Source organism: Amblyomma americanum, chromosome 4, assembly GCF_052857255.1.
Source record: "Amblyomma americanum isolate KBUSLIRL-KWMA chromosome 4, ASM5285725v1, whole genome shotgun sequence".
In the NCBI taxonomy this organism is placed as follows: domain Eukaryota; kingdom Metazoa; phylum Arthropoda; class Arachnida; order Ixodida; family Ixodidae; genus Amblyomma; species Amblyomma americanum.
In genome coordinates this window covers 179503744-179527200 of record NC_135500.1, presented here as the reverse complement: position 1 = coordinate 179527200, position 23457 = coordinate 179503744, and the positions used below count along the sequence as shown (strand labels likewise).

Below are 23457 nucleotides of genomic sequence, written 5' to 3'. Positions count from 1 at the left end.
GCCGCGTTTCGATCTATATTAAATGCGAAAACGCCCGTGCGCAGTGCTACGTCAGCCAACGCTAAAGAGCCGTAGGTGGCTGCAGGTAATGCGGGGCTTTCCACCACGGCTTCTTTCGCGGCACACGCGCAGTATCGGAAGATTAAACCCCACAAATCTGTGACTCCGCCTCGTGACATAATCTTCGTCTTCGCAGAGCAAAATTTTCGCGCCCTGAATTTATTGGCTCCGCTGAAAGAAGCAGGGGGCAAAGCGGACGACGACGAGGAGAAAGGAGCAAGAGCAGGAAGAGCCGGGCAACAAGCAGCGATCGAGAAGCGGCAAGAGAGCCCCAGCGTCGTCGGCCCGACGGAGCAGAGCGCGGGGCATGCCCCTGCTACCGGCGGCTCGGGACCATGAGTGCGGCGACGGGGGCGCGGCGTGGCGGAGACACGAGGGAGGCTGCGCCTGTGGCAGTGCGGCGGCTCCCTGCCGCCGCCGAAGAGTTGCCGGGTCACGCCTTTGCATCCAGCAGCGGGGGACTATCGGGGGCGCTCATGTCCCTCGTCATCCTCGCTCTCTTCCTCATCTTCATCGTGACCATGACAGCACGGTACCTGCACGCCGCCCAACCAGCCGTGGTAAGTGCTCCACCTCGTCGCTTATGCCACGGGCTGAACATCTGTGCCAGCGTGCCTCGATGCCAGCAATGCCTTTACGGGGTGGTGGGTCGCCAGGTGCCCATCTGGGTCGAGAATATACCTTATACCGCCGCTGTAGGCGCAGAACTGTACATCCAAAGTTCGGTGCACTCTTCGCCCAATGCGTTGAAACATACTCCAACGGCTCAGCATTGAGCCTCCTGCCCAAAACGGCGCCGATGCATACACCGTGGACGGCGACATTGGGGTGTCGAGGTGTGGACAACTTAACAGCTCATGTCAGGAGCGAAATCCGCCGTTCGATGTTCCGAAATTCACTTACATGTCGAGAGAGGTCACGTGACCTTGTGACATCATCACAGCCTCCCTAATGAGCCACCATGACTGGTCGAGAATATCACGTGGGCACATGTCGTCGTCACAACCTGTACACCGTGACAGGTGGCTATTAATGATTCGTCGAGATAGCTCGCGTCACCTATTGATGGTGTCACAACCTGTCGACCCGGTTGCCCACTGGAGCCATCCGCTGTCAAGAAGTTCGCTGACTTGTCAAGTGAAAGCGACATGTCAAAAGGTCACGTCACCCCAGAAGAAGCATGAAGTCACAACGGTCACGTGACCTTGAAAGAACCAATCACAGGCCGTTACCCGGTAATGTCAAATTCAAAAGATGGACTCAAACCGATAATAGAATAGGAACTATAATGCTGCACATCGGTAAATGGGGCGATCAGCTGCGTTTAGAGTGCATAGTGGCGTCCAGGAAAGCAGACTGTCCTCGTTTTGAACCAGGATGAAATTCGCTAAGCTTTTGCTATGTAACAGCGCTTCAAGATCCGCTGATATCCTTTTTCTTAGCTCTCGCAATTGTGCAGTCGTCTTGTTGTCTCTCAAAATTTTCCAGCGCTCATTAATCGAGAAATCAAGAAAAAGCTTTCTGCAATAGGACTCTGTGTTTACAGAACTTTCTCTAGAACGGGGCTGCATGTATGCCCAGATTATGCCTGGACAACTCTTAACTGCATTCCCTGTTTGCGCTGCGTGTCTTCAGCAGCCGGAGGGCGTGTCTCGGTGAATGGTACGTGGTATTAACGCTCAGAGGTCGTTCTTTGTGATCTCTTGAAAACAGGCTGGCCAGTATGTTCTCTTACACTCACCTAATCATCATTGTCATCATCAATGTCAGCCTAACTACACCCACTGTAGGGCGAAAGCGTCTCCCGTGTCTCTCCAATTAACCCTCTCCTTTGCCAGCTGCATCCACCCTATGCCCGCTAACTTCTTTTTCTCATCCGCCCACCTAACTTTCTACCGCCCCCTGCTATGCTTGCCTTCTCTTGGAATCCAATCCGTTACACTTAACGACCAGCGCTTATCCTGACTTCGCAGTACATGCCCTGCCCAAGCCCATTTCTTCCTCTTGATTTCGACTAGGGTGTCATTAACACGCGTTTGTTCCCTCACCCACTCTGCCCGATTCCGGTCTCTTAACGTTACACCTATCGTTTTTCTTCATGGCTCCCTGGCTCTCACCTCATATATACGTTTATTTTGGAAGACCGCCTTTTTTCTGGGCACGAATTTTCTCGCGCCCTATTTATTAAAATCCCCCTTTATCGATGCTGTAGCATCTGCTGCAATTAATTAAAACACGTTACTGCCAAAAACAATTTACTCCTCGCTTCGAGGTTATCAACGAGGCCATTAATCTCTTTGCCCATGAATAACGTATGTTCTGCCGGGGCGCTGAAACTGCATTCGCAACGTAACGCGGCGCTTAGCATTGTTTGTCTTGCAGTAAACAAGTTCGCGTTATTCGCGAAGAAAACTGGGGCACATCGGTTGTGTGCTATCCTGCATGAGATATCTATAGACTCCTGTCTCAATATAGACTGAACCGGGCTGCCCTCTATGCGAAAATAACACGTAGGACTTGTCATTTTTGCCTATGAGCCATTGCAGTGTCCAGGAACGGCTGGCGCCCTGATTATCCACAACTTTCACGGCACCACCAAACACTGGAAGCTCACACAACTGAGAGCAATGCCTGGAAATTTATTGTGGCGTATTTGATCCGCAAACGAGTGCGCTTTTTTTGAACCGAAATGATTTTCAAAGATAAAAATCACTTCACTGGCCTTGTAAAATGCATCAATGTTGAGCCAAATCTTCGCTCCTCGTCTAAAAAAATTGGTCGTTGCTCACCGTTTCAGGCCTACACGCTGATGCCCCTCGGCAAACAGAAGCTTAGCGAACACTGAAAGGAAGACACATCGTTGTGTAGCCGTTGCGCAGAGAAAACGCATGTCCGATAGAAATGCAGACACTTAGAGCGTCGGGTAATTCACGCCTTACAGACATATTAGAACTCTACAAATACACTGTCGCGTAAAACCGTAGCATTTCACAAGCACTCCGAATATTAGCCCCTTCAGGGGAGTAATATTGTTGGTGCACGGTCTTGAACAAATAAACCAGTCTGTCGCACGCCTTTTGACTGGTTTATTTATTTATATTAGCCCCTTAATTCCCGCATTATGATGAGGAGAAAGGTTTCGAAATTAGACATTTTTGCAAGGAATATGCCTAGATAGCGCACAAATAAATGTGCTCCTCTCTGGACAATTAATTATACGATTTTTCTGGAGCCATGATATCTCCCCGTCATCAATGTACACTGTTTTAAGAACGGCAACTGCAATTCTTTAGGGTCGTTCCTGTTAGAATACAACAATTGTGCTTACTTTAGGATCCTTCAAAACGCTGGCGTGTACAAAACAAGGAAACGGATACGCACACTTTCCGGAACCGCGTCGGCACTTAATGAAAACATGGCGACATTCATGTTAAAAATGGTTTCTTGCGTTAATTTTTCAAATGTGGCTTAAAATAGAATGCGTGGTCTATTACGAAAGGCTCACAATGTAAGGCCCAGCCATATTTAATCAGATTACATCCCAGCAATGAACGGAGCCGACACGAAAGTTGCGTACACGTTTTTGTACGTCATAACTCAAGGGGTTAAGAGGGGGGGGGGGGGGGTGAGGAATGGTGGAGTAGCTTGTTGAATTGCAACCACTAACCTCTGTCCATAAACCAGTCCATCTGCTCGCAGGCGCATGATCCCTGAAGTAGGCGCCTGCAAGAATAGGCGCCTATTTCGGTTGGTTGATGCCAAGCGAAATAAGTACCAGGCGCTAAAATTACCCCAATTATTTTAGCGCTCCTGAACTAAAGTCTCCTAAACAGAAGTCTCCCCTCTTACATCCGACAAAACGGCAGTCCCTGAATGTGGGCAATGCCACCTATCTGTCTCGGGTGTATTCCGACTGGGGCTTAGTGAACCGGCTATCTACGCTATCCCAAAACCGAAGAGCAGAGCAGGCCGTGTTCGCGATGGAGCATAAATAGTAACAAATAACTGAAGCACTCACACTTAGCCCTTCCTGCACCCAACCCCAGTTAGGAGATGCGATAAGTGGGAGTGTCAGTGCGCTTGTTTACTTATGTGAGCAAGCTCTCAGTAGCGATTTATTTGGGAAAAAAAATCGAGCCATTGGAAGAGCAGGGACGTGTACAGCCGGAGTTTGGGATCGTGGTCGTAGCGAGAAGTATGACTGAACAGCATCTACGCTTATGCCAACGTTTGTCTCCTTTTAAAGCAGCAACTGAAGGAGGGAAAGCTAACAACGTGCGACGCCCCCTTGTCTGTGCTGATGCCTGACCGGTCGTGCACGCAAAGAGATGGGTTCTCTTCAATGCACTAGAAAGAAGTGCGCCGCTGCCTCACGTCTCGAGAGGCTCAGCGACTGCTTTGCTTCGAAGGTTGCCGAATCACTGAGCGTAGCCAGCAAGGCAGAAAAAGATAAACACAATAAAACACTGAAACAAGCAGTATTGCTCCTCTTTCGTCCGCCTGAACAAAGCCGTCCCCAAACAAGACGAAGATACAAAAATGGGACATGTCCGCTTCCATAACCACAGTGCAAAAAGCTGACAGAAAAATAGAACGATTATACACACTATAGCAGCACTATCGCAGAGCGTGTTCTTAATTTTTCGTCTTGAAACTGTATAAAAGACTTTGGGAACGTGTTCATTTGTATCTTCCTTCATCGTTAACCGCCAGTTCAAAGAAAAAAATATTTCAAGTGAACCGCTCTCTTTTCGAGCACTTCAGAGAATAAATATAAAATAAAATGCACCGCGCAAAATAAAGAGCTCATGTTTACCGATCAAGCGTTTTATCGTACGCAAATGTGAAAGGCGGGTGATTTTCAATGACCCCTTTCTGATTTATGGGTAAAAAATACTTCGACAGAGGAGTGCATAAAATCGTTGGAGTTCTACAAGAGATGATGCCGAGGGCTTCGCGGCATGTTGCTTATCTCGAATTTTTATGCCAGCGGCGCTCCGGCGTATGCATGCAGCATATTACGGAAAGCACACAGCTCGCGTTTTTTAAGGAAAATGGCTCAATACAAAAATTTAGCTGCGGCTTAGCTCGGCTATGACAAGATATACGTAGCGTGAGCAGCAATTTCGCTCCCCTTCTCCATGGCTATACCACACCGGCAAACGCCCCGCTATATGTATACCCCCACCGATACCTCTGCGCATGCGCACAAAATGAGAGGGGCTATCTAGCGGCTCCGGCGCAGCGTCAGACTTGGCTACTGCGCAACGGAGGCGCACAGCTGGGCACGAGCCGGCGTCAGTGCGTCTGCCGCGGCTACACGTCACTCCTCTGGAATGCGCGGACCGGCGAGGCGCGCGGCGGCGGCGGCGTCTATGGCGCGCCAGCTGTGCGCCGTGTGACGTCACTTCTCCTCGCGCATGCGCAGCACGGCTCTCCAGGAGCCACGCGAAATTGCTCAATCTCGCCCAGCGTAGCTCACGCTACAAAAGGCAACTGTTGTAAAATGGCACGGCCGTTGCCGTGCCTTTAAGCGCACATCCACGCTGTCGACTTAAATGATAAGATAACGACTATATTTCTCCTAGTGTTTATCGACCGCTAACACATTTTTACTAGCTTTCTGCGTGTAGCTGTACTCGTAATAAAAAAAATATTCGGCATATAAATTTTTTTCTTGCCGACAACATTAGAAGTACATGGATCGTTGTTTCTTGTGTACCAAGCCAAGGTGTATTTAAAGAAGCCTATGCTTTGCCCATCACAGCGACAAAAAAGGACTACGTCGAGGAGTGTCCCTACAAAGTATCAGACGCAGTTAAGCACGAACTGCACTAAGCACAGTAACTGCGCCCAAAAGGCCAAGCTGGATATTGTTATCGACAGGAAGACATGCGCTACTTAGATTGACAAAGAGAGAGTTCAAGCTGACCACACGAACGATTAGGCGCAACCGCTTGCTTAACCATTCCTGTTGTTGCCTTTAACTAGATCTGTATTGGTCAATGTAAGCAGCGCACGTCTTGCATATGATCACCGTCCAACTATCCCAATTTGAAACAATTATATCTATGAATTTGCAAACCCCTTCGCAGCGTTCACAACACAAACAGTGAAATAAAGGTGGAGCCATCTCACTCATACTTTGTGCATAAAAGACAAAAACACGCATATTAAACTAATATTTTCGCTCTTTTCACATTTCGTTCGCCTAACAAGGGGTCGGTTTGAACAGGAGAAAGAAAATTCTTTGGCATGGCGCTTAAGTTTACTCACAGGTTTTAGACCGTGAAATTTGAATTCAGAGATAAAGCATTCTCGTCCTAGCAGACAGTGCATTTTCGCTTTCGGTTACGTATAATAACCCTCACTTGAGCGCATCGCGCATTGTGTACGCGGTGTGCCGTCATCTTGATATGGCTTTATATCAAGACGGTTGTTTTTGCTGCTGCTTTGTAAGTAGTATTCTTTAAGCGACAGATTTATTATTCTACCATACATTAGCACTACAAATTAAAAAAATAGAAACATTCCTCTATGCGCCTTGGTTTCGATGACCGTATATACATATATATATATATATATATATATATATATATATATATATATATATATATATATATATATATATATATATATATATATATATATATATATATATATATATAGTCTAACCCGAAGGCCTGACGCACAATCACAGTTTCGGTGTACGAATGACGGAAAAAGTATATGCAACAATCCCGGCTCGCAGAAAACTGCGGTTCGCTAAACGGTTCTTCATGTTATTGATTTTTATCACAGCTCAGCGACTTGGCCCCCAGATGTGGCAAATACTGGCGTCGGAACAAATTCAAGAAGCGTCCTTCCCGGAAGCGTAAGCGCATGGGAGAAAACTACTGTAAATCAGTGCATATTGCGTTACCAGATAGCCTAACATGATTAAATTAACACTTTCTGGAAGTTTAGGCGGAGTTCATTATACCTGCAATCCCACATATCGACTTTTTATCTTTTTATTCGATCATTAAAGGAATGCCGCCTGCAAGCTTCCAGCAAATCAGTTTTGTCCAAAGGAATACACTGTGTAACAGACGAACATCTCGATAATGGCGAGAGGCAGTCTGATAGAGAAGTGGCCGAGCAGGAACCCACTTCACAATACATAGGCTAATTCAGCTGGGAAATCGGAATTTGCTTCCATTGGTTAACTGGAAGCAAATTCCTTGCGACTAGCAGCGTCTCAAATGACGGTGTGCGTGTGCGCGATTGCAGCGGAAAGTTGGGAGACAGGCAAGCGAAAGGAGGCTAGGTCTTGTCTGAAAGACGGCGGCGTGGTCAAAGATAATCACTTTCTCTCTCAAGTGCTACAAATACCTAATTGTGTGCAACGAGCAGCTGCTTTGCTTGAAATGTTCGATGTGAAGCATATCACTGAGTCAGTGACATTACGCTGTATCAAACGGTCATAAATAACTGAAGCGCTTCGTCGCATGCATACAAAGAAGGCGGCTGAAACACGGAATGTTACCTTGCTGTAGAGTTCTACACTAAGATCTAGAAATCAGTTCATTCGTAGAAGATGGTGGTCTGGCTTACATGCACGAATGCGTTACAGTGTAAGAGAGCGCTCACTTCTAAACAGAAATTCAATTTAAAAAAAAAACATTGTGGGCATTATTCATTGAGAGCATAACTACACAGAAAACCTAATAGGCCTCTCGTTGATAACTGGTGATTAAGGATTGATTATTTGAGCACAAAATTAGCTGTTTCCTAGTGGTTTTACCCGCACGTAACTCTAAAAGCAAAAAGCTGTAGCGAAAAAAAAACAGTTACACGTATCACCCCCCCCCCTCCCCACTTTCCCCTCTCGGCACGTGATTCGTCTGTTCCTTCGAGGCGTTTTCTTTTCTCCCCCAAAATTCGTCTCAAACGTCCGTTTTTAAACTCTTTATTTCGCTCCCACAGCCTACGCTATGAACCGAAATACGTCGGGAGGCCGGCAGATTGCATTGCTTCCATATTCAGCACATGGCGCTCAACGCAGAGATATGAATGTTTACATAATAAAACTGGTGCAAGAGTGAACGTTCAGCGGCCTTCTCTCGAGCGAAGCAAAGTAAAAAGACGCGCCGTGCCTCTGTACTGTGGCGTTGTTATATATAAAGCCATATCAGGAGGGCGGTACGCTGTGAACACCAATGTTTATAGATATACTTCAGTTTCGAAACTCCTCGGCGCGCCCATGGGGAGTAGCCGGCCCACCGCTGTTCCTGCCACCGCGGCGTTGCAGGCGACAGTTGAGCTATCGGAGCAAGCGTCGTCTGCTAGCACACAACGTTGCGCTTGCGCTGGGGGTTCCGAGTTCGCTGGCATAATGTTTGTTTTGCGCCTCTCTTCGACAACTAGGCATCATTTTAATAAGGCGCGGTTGTTTGATAACATGGATCAGAGTTTGAGTTGAGCTGGCTTGATTATTTTTTTTTGTAGCACTGCATACGTTGCCCACCCGATCTTGCTAACACACAGAAAAGAGATGCGTCTGAGCACATAGCAGAGAGATGCGTCGGCATGCGCCGTTCACCGTGCTGAAGAGTTCCCATGTACTAGTGTGCATATGGCGCTAATATAGGCGTGTTGCGGTATATTTTGAAAGGCGCTTGAAAGGCCACCGTAGATCCGTGTACACGTGTCATGGCGACGTTCAATTCTTCTAAGTGCGCTCAGCGCTCCGTTCTTTGGTTTACGTTGCTGCACATGCTGCAACATTCCTCAGCGCAGTGCTTCACGATATACTCATCACTGCAGCACTGGGCAAGGTAGCATCGTTCGAATGCGAAAATTTCTAAATAAGGATCACACCTCGTATCAGGAAAAGCAATCACTAAAAATATGTTACACCGTGCAAAATGCTGGCAATATTGTACGATATTAAGACTATTAAAATTGAAAGCAAGCACATAAATTTAATACCAATTCATACTTTTGACCTATTTAGAGGTAAGCTCCTACGAGCGCTCTTTTTATTCTTAAGCGGTTTTAGGCTGCTCCAGCCTCGGTCAGGGCCCGGGCGACCTAACACCACTATAGACGCTCTCTCTGCAGATATTTTTTTGCCATCCTAATTTTACAAAAATAAAGAAATGCATGTGTGTTACCGAATAAAAATGAACCAATTGGGTTCATCTAGCGTTCCAGGCAGCTGATCGAAAACTGATGCTCGCTTCTCTTGAAGATAAACGGCCTCTTCTTTCCGTTTCATAAGAGAATTCACTTCCAGAAGATCACGCTGCGGTTCTAAAAGCGACGTTATAGTAATTTGACCTTGCGAGATCTTCCAACTGTGAGGAAGTCGCAGGGTAGGAAGCACCATTTTCGGTAATCACCGCGAGATAAGTGCGCTGCAAATAATTTTGTGGCTCAACTCTGTTAACCTGATATTAAAGGTACTGGCTGCGTGCTGCTAAACCCCGTCCACCCTCTCCGGCGATCGCCGCTTTTTAAAAGCAAACGACAGGTGGCTAGGCAGGATTAATCGGAGATCGCGTCAGAACGGTTTTTCTCTTTCGTGCGAATGCACCGTTGTGTATTTCCACGACGTCACCGCTGATGTTTACACTTCTTGTCTAAGTGATTGTTTGAAACTTAATCACATATATTGTTTGTTTTCTCGAGCAGCTCCACAGTGCAGTAGTCGTCCTGTTTTTCACTTTTTGAGGAATAGAGGGTCACACAGTGAGCAAATAGCGGCCATTGTTACATATTCTCAGCCACTAGTGCATCCGCGTATAAGAAGGCAGTCATATTTGTTGTATATCAGCTAACCGGAGAGGATAAAGCAGCGCCGCACCGCTCAAACGCTCGGAAGTTTGATAAGAATAACCCTTCCTGACAGGGAGCCGCTGCATATGTATGAGCGGTCGTGCCTTTCATGAAACCTGTCAAACTTCTCCTTGATGCATATCGAACGGCGAAGGAGAATGGCAAGCCGTTACTGAAAGCCATGAATGGAATACCATGTCGAGAAAAAAAAAACGAACGCACAGCAAAACATTCTACCCCCCTCCCATCCAACGAGATGCACGCTGTCGCCCGCACCCTGTGACAGCCACGACGGCGCAAGCGTCGACTGCAGCGCCCTCACACACCCTAGGAGCAAGTCGCGCCCGTCTCCGGCGGGAGAGCTTCGAAACTGAAGTATACCTATAAACGTTGGTGACCACATTATGCGCGAGGCGTGGAACTGAGTGCTGTTTACGTAAGCGAAAGCGAAAACGAGCTGTCTGCTATAGAGCGAGAAGATTTCATCGCTGAACTCAAATTTCAAGCGCCGGGCTGAAGCATTCTCTTTGTGCCTGTTGTCCAAACCGACCCGTTGCAAGGTGAACGAAACGTGAGAATAGCGAAAAGTTAATTAAATACGTGGATTTGGGTTTTTATGCAGCACGTATTAGTCAGATGGCTCCATCTTTATTAAGTTAATTAAATACGTGGATTTGGGTTTTTATGCAGCACGTATTAGTCAGATGGCTCCATCTTTATTTCACTATCCGTTTTGAAAACGCTACTAAGGAATTTGTAAATTCGCTAGATAGGCTCGGCGATAACAAAATCTTGCACAATCACTAGCGCGCAATTACTCTGTGTTGGGAGGGCATGCAAGCAGATGACCTTAATAAGAGGAAAAGAGATCCACATAAACAAAGTGCGTAAAGATGTATAATACTCCTTGTGAAATCGCTCGTTAGGCCCTGCACCGAACACAAGGTCTACCGGGCTTCTCGGTCAAGCTCTGAGTGCGTTTTCGGTGCTCTGTAGGCATAGAAAATCTCATGCCTTTTTTGGCGTAGTCTCTGAGAGGCGATAGCGTAAAAAAACTAAGTCCCTCACCCGACGACCTGTTCCGAAACATGCTAGTGTTCTGTTTAAATGAGAGAAAAGCTCCTGACAAGCTCCTGACAAGATCACAGGACAATTGCGTGTTTGTAACGCGAACGATTCAGTGCTAGCTCGCTTATGTTCGCAGAGAAATTGAGAAACATTAAAGTTAATATATTAGATTCGACCAGTTCATCCGCATAGTATTCGGGAGGTTTTGAGCTCCGATGTCGGTGGTGCATGTTAGTGCGAGAGGGCCCACCAGTTGGTTTGAGGACGCCGACGACAATGATACAAAACTTAAGAAACAGCCTAGCCCTGTAACCACTGGGCCACCGCAGCGGAGGCTCAGGGATTGGGGCATCTGAGTCGTATGCGGGAGGTTCTGAGAGGTGCTAGGTGGAAGGTGCTCGCACGAAGTTGAGAGATGCATTTTTTATCGGTGGGTTCCCGGTGGTGGGCTGCGCGGATGACGGCTCCGGCGCCACATTTCTGTAGAACGAGCTAAGCGCAGCTAACTACGCACACGGTCAACACGAACAGCTCTGGCCAGATTCCTTCTTATTGCTTTCATTCATGCTTCTCCGGTTTCTAAAAATTAACACATCGCGCGGAAGTGCAGTACGTTGTATGGCTTGTAAGCGGTTTGTAGTAATAAAGAGCTAACATGCAAACACGTAAGATGCACGAAGAATAGCAAATATTAAGCATGAAAAAATTGAACTCATAAAGCGACGGGTTTTTTGAACCAGTCTTCCATATTTGTCTTCCATGCCGTCCTGGGCTCTTGATTTTTATCTAGAAGCACTGACATACCCGTCTTGATGATGAAGGCAGCTAATGAACTGCTACGGGAGGTAATGTGATAATGTGGACAATTTTCAACTAGCTTAGTATTTCGCGAATACGGTTTAAATCTCAGTTTACAAATATTTCGCGTGAATTAAATTTCGTGAAGCAGCAGTCATATATATAGGCCGATATTCTCCATCTACAGGTAGGTAGGTAGGTAGGTAGGTAGGTAGGTAGGTAGGTAGGTAGGTAGGTAGGTAGGTAGGTAGGTAGGTAGGTAGGTAGGTAGGTAGGTAGGTAGGTAGGTAGGTAGGTAGGTAGGTAGGTAGGTAGGTAGGTAGGTAGGTAGGTAGGTAGGTAGGTAGGTAGGTAGGTAGGTAGGTAGGTAGGTAGGTAGGTAGGTAGGTAGGTAGGTAGGTAGGTAGGTAGGTAGGTAGGTAGGTAGGTAGGTAGGTAGGTAGGTAGGTAGGTAGGTAGGTAGGTAGGTAGGTAGGTAGGTAGGTAGGTAGGTAGGTAGGTAGGTAGGTAGGTAGGTAGGTAGGTAGGTAGGTAGGTAGGTAGGTAGGTAGGTAGGTAGGTAGGTAGGTAGGTAGGTAGGTAGGTAGGTAGGTAGGTAGGTAGGTAGGTAGGTAGGTAGGTAGGTAGGTAGGTAGGTAGGTAGGTAGGTAGGTAGGTAGGTAGGTAGGTAGGTAGGTAGGTAGGTAGGTAGGTAGGTAGGTAGGTAGGTAGGTAGGTAGGTAGGTAGGTAGGTAGGTAGGTAGGTAGGTAGGTAGGTAGGTAGGTAGGTAGGTAGGTAGGTAGGTAGGTAGGTAGGTAGGTAGGTAGGTAGGTAGGTAGGTAGGTAGGTAGGTAGGTAGGTAGGTAGGTAGGTAGGTAGGTAGGTAGGTAGGTAGGTAGGTAGGTAGGTAGGTAGGTAGGTAGGTAGGTAGGTAGGTAGGTAGGTAGGTAGGTAGGTAGGTAGGTAGGTAGGTAGGTAGGTAGGTAGGTAGGTAGGTAGGTAGGTAGGTAGGTAGGTAGGTAGGTAGGTAGGTAGGTAGGTAGGTAGGTAGGTAGGTAGGTAGGTAGGTAGGTAGGTAGGTAGGTAGGTAGGTAGGTAGGTAGGTAGGTAGGTAGGTAGGTAGGTAGGTAGGTAGGTAGGTAGGTAGGTAGGTAGGTAGGTAGGTAGGTAGGTAGGTAGGTAGGTAGGTAGGTAGGTAGGTAGGTAGGTAGGTAGGTAGGTAGGTAGGTAGGTAGGTAGGTAGGTAGGTAGGTAGGTAGGTAGGTAGGTAGGTAGGTAGGTAGGTAGGTAGGTAGGTAGGTAGGTAGGTAGGTAGGTAGGTAGGTAGGTAGGTAGGTAGGTAGGTAGGTAGGTAGGTAGGTAGGTAGGTAGGTAGGTAGGTAGGTAGGTAGGTAGGTAGGTAGGTAGGTAGGTAGGTAGGTAGGTAGGTAGGTAGGTAGGTAGGTAGGTAGGTAGGTAGGTAGGTAGGTAGGTAGGTAGGTAGGTAGGTAGGTAGGTAGGTAGGTAGGTAGGTAGGTAGGTAGGTAGGTAGGTAGGTAGGTAGGTAGGTAGGTAGGTAGGTAGGTAGGTAGGTAGGTAGGTAGGTAGGTAGGTAGGTAGGTAGGTAGGTAGGTAGGTAGGTAGGTAGGTAGGTAGGTAGGTAGGTAGGTAGGTAGGTAGGTAGGTAGGTAGGTAGGTAGGTAGGTAGGTAGGTAGGTAGGTAGGTAGGTAGGTAGGTAGGTAGGTAGGTAGGTAGGTAGGTAGGTAGGTAGGTAGGTAGGTAGGTAGGTAGGTAGGTAGGTAGGTAGGTAGGTAGGTAGGTAGGTAGGTAGGTAGGTAGGTAGGTAGGTAGGTAGGTAGGTAGGTAGGTAGGTAGGTAGGTAGGTAGGTAGGTAGGTAGGTAGGTAGGTAGGTAGGTAGGTAGGTAGGTAGGTAGGTAGGTAGGTAGGTAGGTAGGTAGGTAGGTAGGTAGGTAGGTAGGTAGGTAGGTAGGTAGGTAGGTAGGTAGGTAGGTAGGTAGGTAGGTAGGTAGGTAGGTAGGTAGGTAGGTAGGTAGGTAGGTAGGTAGGTAGGTAGGTAGGTAGGTAGGTAGGTAGGTAGGTAGGTAGGTAGGTAGGTAGGTAGGTAGGTAGGTAGGTAGGTAGGTAGGTAGGTAGGTAGGTAGGTAGGTAGGTAGGTAGGTAGGTAGGTAGGTAGGTAGGTAGGTAGGTAGGTAGGTAGGTAGGTAGGTAGGTAGGTAGGTAGGTAGGTAGGTAGGTAGGTAGGTAGGTAGGTAGGTAGGTAGGTAGGTAGGTAGGTAGGTAGGTAGGTAGGTAGGTAGGTAGGTAGGTAGGTAGGTAGGTAGGTAGGTAGGTAGGTAGGTAGGTAGGTAGGTAGGTAGGTAGGTAGGTAGGTAGGTAGGTAGGTAGGTAGGTAGGTAGGTAGGTAGGTAGGTAGGTAGGTAGGTAGGTAGGTAGGTAGGTAGGTAGGTAGGTAGGTAGGTAGGTAGGTAGGTAGGTAGGTAGGTAGGTAGGTAGGTAGGTAGGTAGGTAGGTAGGTAGGTAGGTAGGTAGGTAGGTAGGTAGGTAGGTAGGTAGGTAGGTAGGTAGGTAGGTAGGTAGGTAGGTAGGTAGGTAGGTAGGTAGGTAGGTAGGTAGGTAGGTAGGTAGGTAGGTAGGTAGGTAGGTAGGTAGGTAGGTAGGTAGGTAGGTAGGTAGGTAGGTAGGTAGGTAGGTAGGTAGGTAGGTAGGTAGGTAGGTAGGTAGGTAGGTAGGTAGGTAGGTAGGTAGGTAGGTAGGTAGGTAGGTAGGTAGGTAGGTAGGTAGGTAGGTAGGTAGGTAGGTAGGTAGGTAGGTAGGTAGGTAGGTAGGTAGGTAGGTAGGTAGGTAGGTAGGTAGGTAGGTAGGTAGGTAGGTAGGTAGGTAGGTAGGTAGGTAGGTAGGTAGGTAGGTAGGTAGGTAGGTAGGTAGGTAGGTAGGTAGGTAGGTAGGTAGGTAGGTAGGTAGGTAGGTAGGTAGGTAGGTAGGTAGGTAGGTAGGTAGGTAGGTAGGTAGGTAGGTAGGTAGGTAGGTAGGTAGGTAGGTAGGTAGGTAGGTAGGTAGGTAGGTAGGTAGGTAGGTAGGTAGGTAGGTAGGTAGGTAGGTAGGTAGGTAGGTAGGTAGGTAGGTAGGTAGGTAGGTAGGTAGGTAGGTAGGTAGGTAGGTAGGTAGGTAGGTAGGTAGGTAGGTAGGTAGGTAGGTAGGTAGGTAGGTAGGTAGGTAGGTAGGTAGGTAGGTAGGTAGGTAGGTAGGTAGGTAGGTAGGTAGGTAGGTAGGTAGGTAGGTAGGTAGGTAGGTAGGTAGGTAGGTAGGTAGGTAGGTAGGTAGGTAGGTAGGTAGGTAGGTAGGTAGGTAGGTAGGTAGGTAGGTAGGTAGGTAGGTAGGTAGGTAGGTAGGTAGGTAGGTAGGTAGGTAGGTAGGTAGGTAGGTAGGTAGGTAGGTAGGTAGGTAGGTAGGTAGGTAGGTAGGTAGGTAGGTAGGTAGGTAGGTAGGTAGGTAGGTAGGTAGGTAGGTAGGTAGGTAGGTAGGTAGGTAGGTAGGTAGGTAGGTAGGTAGGTAGGTAGGTAGGTAGGTAGGTAGGTAGGTAGGTAGGTAGGTAGGTAGGTAGGTAGGTAGGTAGGTAGGTAGGTAGGTAGGTAGGTAGGTAGGTAGGTAGGTAGGTAGGTAGGTAGGTAGGTAGGTAGGTAGGTAGGTAGGTAGGTAGGTAGGTAGGTAGGTAGGTAGGTAGGTAGGTAGGTAGGTAGGTAGGTAGGTAGGTAGGTAGGTAGGTAGGTAGGTAGGTAGGTAGGTAGGTAGGTAGGTAGGTAGGTAGGTAGGTAGGTAGGTAGGTAGGTAGGTAGGTAGGTAGGTAGGTAGGTAGGTAGGTAGGTAGGTAGGTAGGTAGGTAGGTAGGTAGGTAGGTAGGTAGGTAGGTAGGTAGGTAGGTAGGTAGGTAGGTAGGTAGGTAGGTAGGTAGGTAGGTAGGTAGGTAGGTAGGTAGGTAGGTAGGTAGGTAGGTAGGTAGGTAGGTAGGTAGGTAGGTAGGTAGGTAGGTAGGTAGGTAGGTAGGTAGGTAGGTAGGTAGGTAGGTAGGTAGGTAGGTAGGTAGGTAGGTAGGTAGGTAGGTAGGTAGGTAGGTAGGTAGGTAGGTAGGTAGGTAGGTAGGTAGGTAGGTAGGTAGGTAGGTAGGTAGGTAGGTAGGTAGGTAGGTAGGTAGGTAGGTAGGTAGGTAGGTAGGTAGGTAGGTAGGTAGGTAGGTAGGTAGGTAGGTAGGTAGGTAGGTAGGTAGGTAGGTAGGTAGGTAGGTAGGTAGGTAGGTAGGTAGGTAGGTAGGTAGGTAGGTAGGTAGGTAGGTAGGTAGGTAGGTAGGTAGGTAGGTAGGTAGGTAGGTAGGTAGGTAGGTAGGTAGGTAGGTAGGTAGGTAGGTAGGTAGGTAGGTAGGTAGGTAGGTAGGTAGGTAGGTAGGTAGGTAGGTAGGTAGGTAGGTAGGTAGGTAGGTAGGTAGGTAGGTAGGTAGGTAGGTAGGTAGGTAGGTAGGTAGGTAGGTAGGTAGGTAGGTAGGTAGGTAGGTAGGTAGGTAGGTAGGTAGGTAGGTAGGTAGGTAGGTAGGTAGGTAGGTAGGTAGGTAGGTAGGTAGGTAGGTAGGTAGGTAGGTAGGTAGGTAGGTAGGTAGGTAGGTAGGTAGGTAGGTAGGTAGGTAGGTAGGTAGGTAGGTAGGTAGGTAGGTAGGTAGGTAGGTAGGTAGGTAGGTAGGTAGGTAGGTAGGTAGGTAGGTAGGTAGGTAGGTAGGTAGGTAGGTAGGTAGGTAGGTAGGTAGGTAGGTAGGTAGGTAGGTAGGTAGGTAGGTAGGTAGGTAGGTAGGTAGGTAGGTAGGTAGGTAGGTAGGTAGGTAGGTAGGTAGGTAGGTAGGTAGGTAGGTAGGTAGGTAGGTAGGTAGGTAGGTAGGTAGGTAGGTAGGTAGGTAGGTAGGTAGGTAGGTAGGTAGGTAGGTAGGTAGGTAGGTAGGTAGGTAGGTAGGTAGGTAGGTAGGTAGGTAGGTAGGTAGGTAGGTAGGTAGGTAGGTAGGTAGGTAGGTAGGTAGGTAGGTAGGTAGGTAGGTAGGTAGGTAGGTAGGTAGGTAGGTAGGTAGGTAGGTAGGTAGGTAGGTAGGTAGGTAGGTAGGTAGGTAGGTAGGTAGGTAGGTAGGTAGGTAGGTAGGTAGGTAGGTAGGTAGGTAGGTAGGTAGGTAGGTAGGTAGGTAGGTAGGTAGGTAGGTAGGTAGGTAGGTAGGTAGGTAGGTAGGTAGGTAGGTAGGTAGGTAGGTAGGTAGGTAGGTAGGTAGGTAGGTAGGTAGGTAGGTAGGTAGGTAGGTAGGTAGGTAGGTAGGTAGGTAGGTAGGTAGGTAGGTAGGTAGGTAGGTAGGTAGGTAGGTAGGTAGGTAGGTAGGTAGGTAGGTAGGTAGGTAGGTAGGTAGGTAGGTAGGTAGGTAGGTAGGTAGGTAGGTAGGTAGGTAGGTAGGTAGGTAGGTAGGTAGGTAGGTAGGTAGGTAGGTAGGTAGGTAGGTAGGTAGGTAGGTAGGTAGGTAGGTAGGTAGGTAGGTAGGTAGGTAGGTAGGTAGGTAGGTAGGTAGGTAGGTAGGTAGGTAGGTAGGTAGGTAGGTAGGTAGGTAGGTAGGTAGGTAGGTAGGTAGGTAGGTAGGTAGGTAGGTAGGTAGGTAGGTAGGTAGGTAGGTAGGTAGGTAGGTAGGTAGGTAGGTAGGTAGGTAGGTAGGTAGGTAGGTAGGTAGGTAGGTAGGTAGGTAGGTAGGTAGGTAGGTAGGTAGGTAGGTAGGTAGGTAGGTAGGTAGGTAGGTAGGTAGGTAGGTAGGTAGGTAGGTAGGTAGGTAGGTAGGTAGGTAGGTAGGTAGGTAGGTAGGTAGGTAGGTAGGTAGGTAGGTAGGTAGGTAGGTAGGTAGGTAGGTAGGTAGGTAGGTAGGTAGGTAGGTAGGTAGGTAGGTAGGTAGGTAGGTAGGTAGGTAGGTAGGTAGGTAGGTAGGTAGGTAGGTAGGTAGGTAGGTAGGTAGGTAGGTAGGTAGGTAGGTAGGTAGGTAGGTAGGTAGGTAGGTAGGTAGGTAGGTAGGTAGGTAGGTAGGTAGGTAGGTAGGTAGGTAGGTAGGTAGGTAGGTAGGTAGGTAGGTAGGTAGGTAGGTAGGTAGGTAGGTAGGTAGGTAGGTAGGTAGGTAGGTAGGTAGGTAGGTAGGTAGGTAGGTAGGTAGGTAGGTAGGTAGGTAGGTAGGTAGGTAGGTAGGTAGGTAGGTAGGTAGGTAGGTAGGTAGGTAGGTAGGTAGGTAGGTAGGTAGGTAGGTAGGTAGGTAGGTAGGTAGGTAGGTAGGTAGGTAGGTAGGTAGGTAGGTAGGTAGGTAGGTAGGTAGGTAGGTAGGTAGGTAGGTAGGTAGGTAGGTAGGTAGGTAGGTAGGTAGGTAGGTAGGTAGGTAGGTAGGTAGGTAGGTAGGTAGGTAGGTAGGTAGGTAGGTAGGTAGGTAGGTAGGTAGGTAGGTAGGTAGGTAGGTAGGTAGGTAGGTAGGTAGGTAGGTAGGTAGGTAGGTAGGTAGGTAGGTAGGTAGGTAGGTAGGTAGGTAGGTAGGTAGGTAGGTAGGTAGGTAGGTAGGTAGGTAGGTAGGTAGGTAGGTAGGTAGGTAGGTAGGTAGGTAGGTAGGTAGGTAGGTAGGTAGGTAGGTAGGTAGGTAGGTAGGTAGGTAGGTAGGTAGGTAGGTAGGTAGGTAGGTAGGTAGGTAGGTAGGTAGGTAGGTAGGTAGGTAGGTAGGTAGGTAGGTAGGTAGGTAGGTAGGTAGGTAGGTAGGTAGGTAGGTAGGTAGGTAGGTAGGTAGGTAGGTAGGTAGGTAGGTAGGTAGGTAGGTAGGTAGGTAGGTAAGGTAGGTAAGGTAGGTAAGGTAGGTAGGTAGGTAGGTAGGTAGGTAGGTAGGTAGGTAGGTAGGTAGGTTAGGTAGGTTAGGTAGGTTAGGTAGCCGGTTCGGAGCTGGAGACCGCGATCTCCCAGCCCTCTTTGTCCGTGAGGTTCCAGCGAGATGGTGGTTGGAATTATCGACAAAGATACGATATGTGGTCCAAGTTGGCTCTCGGAGCCCCACAAATAGAGCATTCGAGTCTGTATTGGCCTGGGTGGATAAGGGCTAACAAAGTCGGTGAAGGGAATGTGCGAGCCTGGAGCTGTCTCCAGGTAGTTTCTTGTTCTTTCGAGAGGGAGATGTGTGGTGGGGGATAGACGAGTCTTTGCTCCCTGTAATGGAGGGTTATTTCATGACAGGTGACGAGTCGGTCCCTAGCGCTACCCCGGTCTACGGTGTGACCTGCTCGGTTGACGTACGCTCGAGCAAGAGAGTGGGCCACTTCGTTGCCGGGGTTGCCTGCGTGGGCTGGTACCCAAACAATTTGAACTGGTCAGGGTTCTGTAGAGCGAGAATTGAGAATTTTTCGGGTGGCAGAATGAATCAGTCCCCGTGCAAAATTCGTGATTGCTGCTTTAGAGCCACTCAGAATGAGTGTGGCAGCGGAGGAGGAAATGGCAAACACTATGGCTGCTTCTTCGGCTTTAAGTGAGGTTTTGCCTTAATCGAGCAAGACGCTATGTGTTTGAGGTCATGCGATGCTACGGTGATGGTGTAGGCCGAATTGTGGGTGTGCTCTGCCGCGTCCACGTAGACCGCGTCTTTGTCGTTTGCATGAGCTTTGTGTAAAGGCTTGGCCCGAGCTTCGCGTCTGGCCTGGTTGTGAACTGGGTGTACGTTTCTGGGCAGAGGGTGAACTATTAGTCTGTCCCTGATATGTGTTGGGATGGCGTGGGTGTTGTTGGGGGTGGACCTGTTGGTTGAATCTTTAGAGAGGCGAGAATGTGCCTGCCTGTATTTGGGGAGGAGAGTCTGTCAATCTGAGCCGTGCGATGAGCTTCAGCTAGTTCTTGTAGTGTATTGTGTACTCCCATGCGTAGGAGATGGGTGGTGGGAGCTCGTTGTGGGAGATTTAAGGCTGACTTGTATGCCGGTCTCATTAGTGCATCTACCTTCTCCTCTTCTGCCTTTGTGAGGTAGTGTTCCTCGCGTTGGGGTGGAGGCTACTAATACGAAGCAAAGAATTAGTTTTGAGGAAAGGAAAATGCATAGTAACCGCATCACTTCTCGGCGGACGCACACGGAGCTAGGAGAGGGATGTGAAAGGAGGAGTGAAAGAAGTTGCTGTGCCGATGTATACGCTCTGGCACGATTTTTGAATTTAATTTATTTGAGTAAGCGCGAGTTCTGGCTTGGACCGTTCATCCCTGTTCAATACATAATAAGTACACGGATAGCACAAGATTATTAATTTTTTTTTCGCCAATTTTAACTTGACAACTTGCGTAAATTTTTCGAAAGGGTACGTACTTGCGCGAAGAAGACGGGACGCAGGAAGCCAACCCATACCGACCGCTAACTAAATTTTAATTCCAACCACCCTACTAGCCACAAAGGATCCGTCGTCTCCTCTCCCCTCAGAAGAGTGAAGTCAACCTGCTCCTCTGAAGTGGAGAAAAAAGAAGCCACCGTCTTCGCCGACCTAAAGAAGAATGGATACACCCGTGGCTTTATTCAACGCGTTGGTCGCCGTCAAGCTCGGATGGCAGGGGGACCAGCCAACAATGAAACAACGAAACGCGCGCGCGTTGTGCTTCCACATGTGAGGGGAACCAGCGAGGAACTCGCGCGCATTTATGGAAAACATGGAATCCACGTGGCTCACAAACCTGTTTCGACAATAAGCCGCTTCTTGCCAGGGCCGAAAGACTGCGTCCCCAGAGAAAAACAACCAGGTGTCGTTTACAAAGTCCCATGCTCAAAGTGCCCGGCTTCATACATCGGCGAACCAAGAAACCTCCACCAAAGAACACAAAAATGACATCCGGCTAATGAATTAAAAATCCAACACCCTCGCCAAACACTGCGAGCGCGCCGACCACCGGATAGCCTTCGAGGAGGTGAGCGTCTTGAACGTGCAGCCAAACCTGTTCAAGAGGCGACGTGTGGAGTCATGGCACATCCGGCTCACAAAGGCGGCGACGAATGGGACTCAAGGAACGCTCTCCTCCGCGTACGTTAGTGGACTGCGCCACGTGCTAACAAAGGAAGAGCGAAGGCAGCAACTCGCTGCTGCTGCTGGCATACCTTAGTCACCCCTGAAGAAGGGACCGAGTTGGTCCCGTAACGTTGGGCAAAGTTAAAAATATTGGTTGACGTCAGTTTTCTCTCAACTAGCAAAGCAACACACACGACATGTACAGAGCGCTAGACCTGTACATGTCGTGTGTGTTGCTTTGTTGTGTCCCGTCTTCTTCGCCCGAGAACATACCCTTTCAACGGTGAAGCAACTCGCCCAAACAGAGTATTACTCGTAAATTATTCGCAGCTAAATTTTCGCGATATAAACGAAAATTAGGTCTTCGCGAAAATTAAATCGTTTACAGTAAGAAATCGTAAGATATAAGGCAAGGGCGTGTTGCTTCATGCGCAGCGCTCGTCTGTTGCGTTCTTTCTCTGTTTTAATTTGAGCACTTATCCTTTCTTCACAGTTTGACCTGAGTCTATCAAAAAGATACTGCGTGCACACTGACTTTAAACGGTTCACACTTCTGCACTTTTCGCTTCTGGTGGGCCACACTTGAGACGCAGCCCCGCTAAGATTGGCGCAAGTGTGGTAAGCGGTCCGGGATAAAGTGAGACTGGCGGGTGACACGCAGGTTTCGATGGGCACGGCCTCCAGCCGGAACCTCACGGGGTTCGACAACGGCACCGATCACGTCGAGAAGGAGCAGGAGGTGAGGGAAGCGGAGAACCAGACGCTCCTCGAGCCGCCTCCGCCCAGCAACCGAAGCAGCTAGCCAAGCCGCTGGCGTCCGTGCTCCAAGGACTGCACAGGGGCTTCGACTGGCTCGCTGCCTACATCGTCGCTCACGTGCGCAAGAAGCCCCACGTCGACTGACGCCGCACGCGACAGACTGCGCCGGATGATGGAACTGTAACAGCGCCAACAGGCGGTGGAATCTCTCTTCATTTTTCTTTCATCTTTCTTTTTTTTTCTACTGACACTGCATCATTCGCTGTGTGCTCTCCACTGTTGAGTGTTTGCGTGAGATTAATGTGCTTTCACACTGTTTACCTGCTCATTCTTCAACTGCTAGTGCCTTTTTTTGCGAGGGCTGATGTGTCTACTTCATTTAAAATACGTGGAAAATTCCTCTGGGCGTAGTGTTTCGGTACTTTACTCGTCTTCTGTGGACAAGCTTCAATGGCACCTCACACACCGTCCAATGCTTATGTCAGCCAAGCGTCTGCCCATGAGCCAGCTATCTGCCCTAGAACATCTGAGAAAAAAAAATACCGATTCTCTGGATTATTTTAGTGCTCTCACACAGCGTAGGTAAAATCGAGATAAGTGAGTTTAGATGCTTGAGTCTTGAGTTTTGATTTACTTAAAAGCAAAGTTGAGTTGAAGGCAAAGTAAAACTGCCTAATGCTCTTATCACTCTACCGAGGAAACGTGTTGACACTTAATCTTGTAGTCTGGGCCTAGAGTGGCGTTTTTGCGATGCAGCCAAGACCAAGGCTATAGAAAGAGTGGGGTGCGATTGGAGGTTCTCTGGCCTCCTGGAGGTTACAGGCAGGCCACAGATAGGATTGCTGAATTGTGATGCAGCGTGAATTTAAATTACCCCGCTTCCTAGTCTGTTCGCGAAAAATAAAGCACATAATCTGGCTTAGAGGAACGTAAAGATTGCCACATTTACCACTCTTACAGCGTGAAAGCTTCTCCCTGTTCTGAAACGAGTAGTTTTCGACGTGATAACTGTTCACAGAGAGCTCTGCTCCAAAGCGGTAGAGAGAATATCAGTGTCAATACGATCCCCATGAATAAGAAGTAGGAAATCATTTACGCCTGATCTGCGGCGGATCTCGATTTGAGATATTTAGCTTCGAATATTAGTTTTAAAAAACAACAGTTTATGCCTGATCTTTCGTTCTGTATTCATAAATCCGGAAACAACTACATGTATTGTGTCACCCCTTGCGAATATTTGTGGGTTCAGTGCCCTTGGTTCAGAGGTTTTCTATCTTTATCGGCTGCGTGGCACGTGAAGGAGGAAACAATGCTTATGTGTGAAACTGAGCATCTCAGGTTCTGCTGAGAGGCAGCGCCGACCTTTTCTCGACCACCGACTCTCCTGGTCTTCTACAAAATGTTTTTATCAGCTAAATATACTGCATGCCATGCATTATTATCTTCTGCGCTCCGTCAAAACAAAATGCACAAGAGCGCTTTAGTCCTTCTACCGCAACTGCGTTTTCATTTGCTCGAGAAGTAGCACAAACCAAGATACAAAACAAGCAGCACGGCTCTTGCGTATGTTGCCAGTGTCGCTATTGCCGTCTTTTCTGTTTTCTTTCTTCCGCGCTGCTGTTTTTTGCACTATCTCTTGGGGAGTGCATGTTCTATTTAGCCCATGGTCAGCGGATTGCAACCCACTAAAATTCTATATCGGTCATCGTAGTACCTAGATTTTACAGCGAAAGCTGTACGGAGACCGTCCGTCGAAACTGCGGTGTTGTCGTCGTCACGCACGCCGTGCACACGCTGCAGACGAACGCCCCCCCCCCCCCCCCCCCTAACCAGCACGCTTGGTGAACGCTTACTGCACCCGAACAATCAAACATCGTCAAAGCCACACCCGACACCCCCCCCCCCCCCTCTATTT

The 23457-nt window shown here is 48.3% G+C and overlaps 1 protein-coding gene across 1 annotated transcript; it reads left to right on the top strand.

Annotated features, from left to right (window-relative positions):
* The first annotated feature begins 203 nt into the window (after nucleotides 1-203).
* On the top strand, nucleotides 204-21941 carry LOC144130473 (uncharacterized). The gene is made up of 2 exons (XM_077664397.1): nucleotides 204-620; nucleotides 21445-21941. The coding sequence occupies exons 1-2, from the start codon at nucleotides 396-398 to the stop codon at nucleotides 21583-21585; spliced, it is 366 nt and encodes a 121-aa protein (XP_077520523.1). The 5' UTR covers nucleotides 204-395; the 3' UTR covers nucleotides 21586-21941.
* The last annotated feature ends 1516 nt before the right edge of the window (nucleotides 21942-23457 follow it).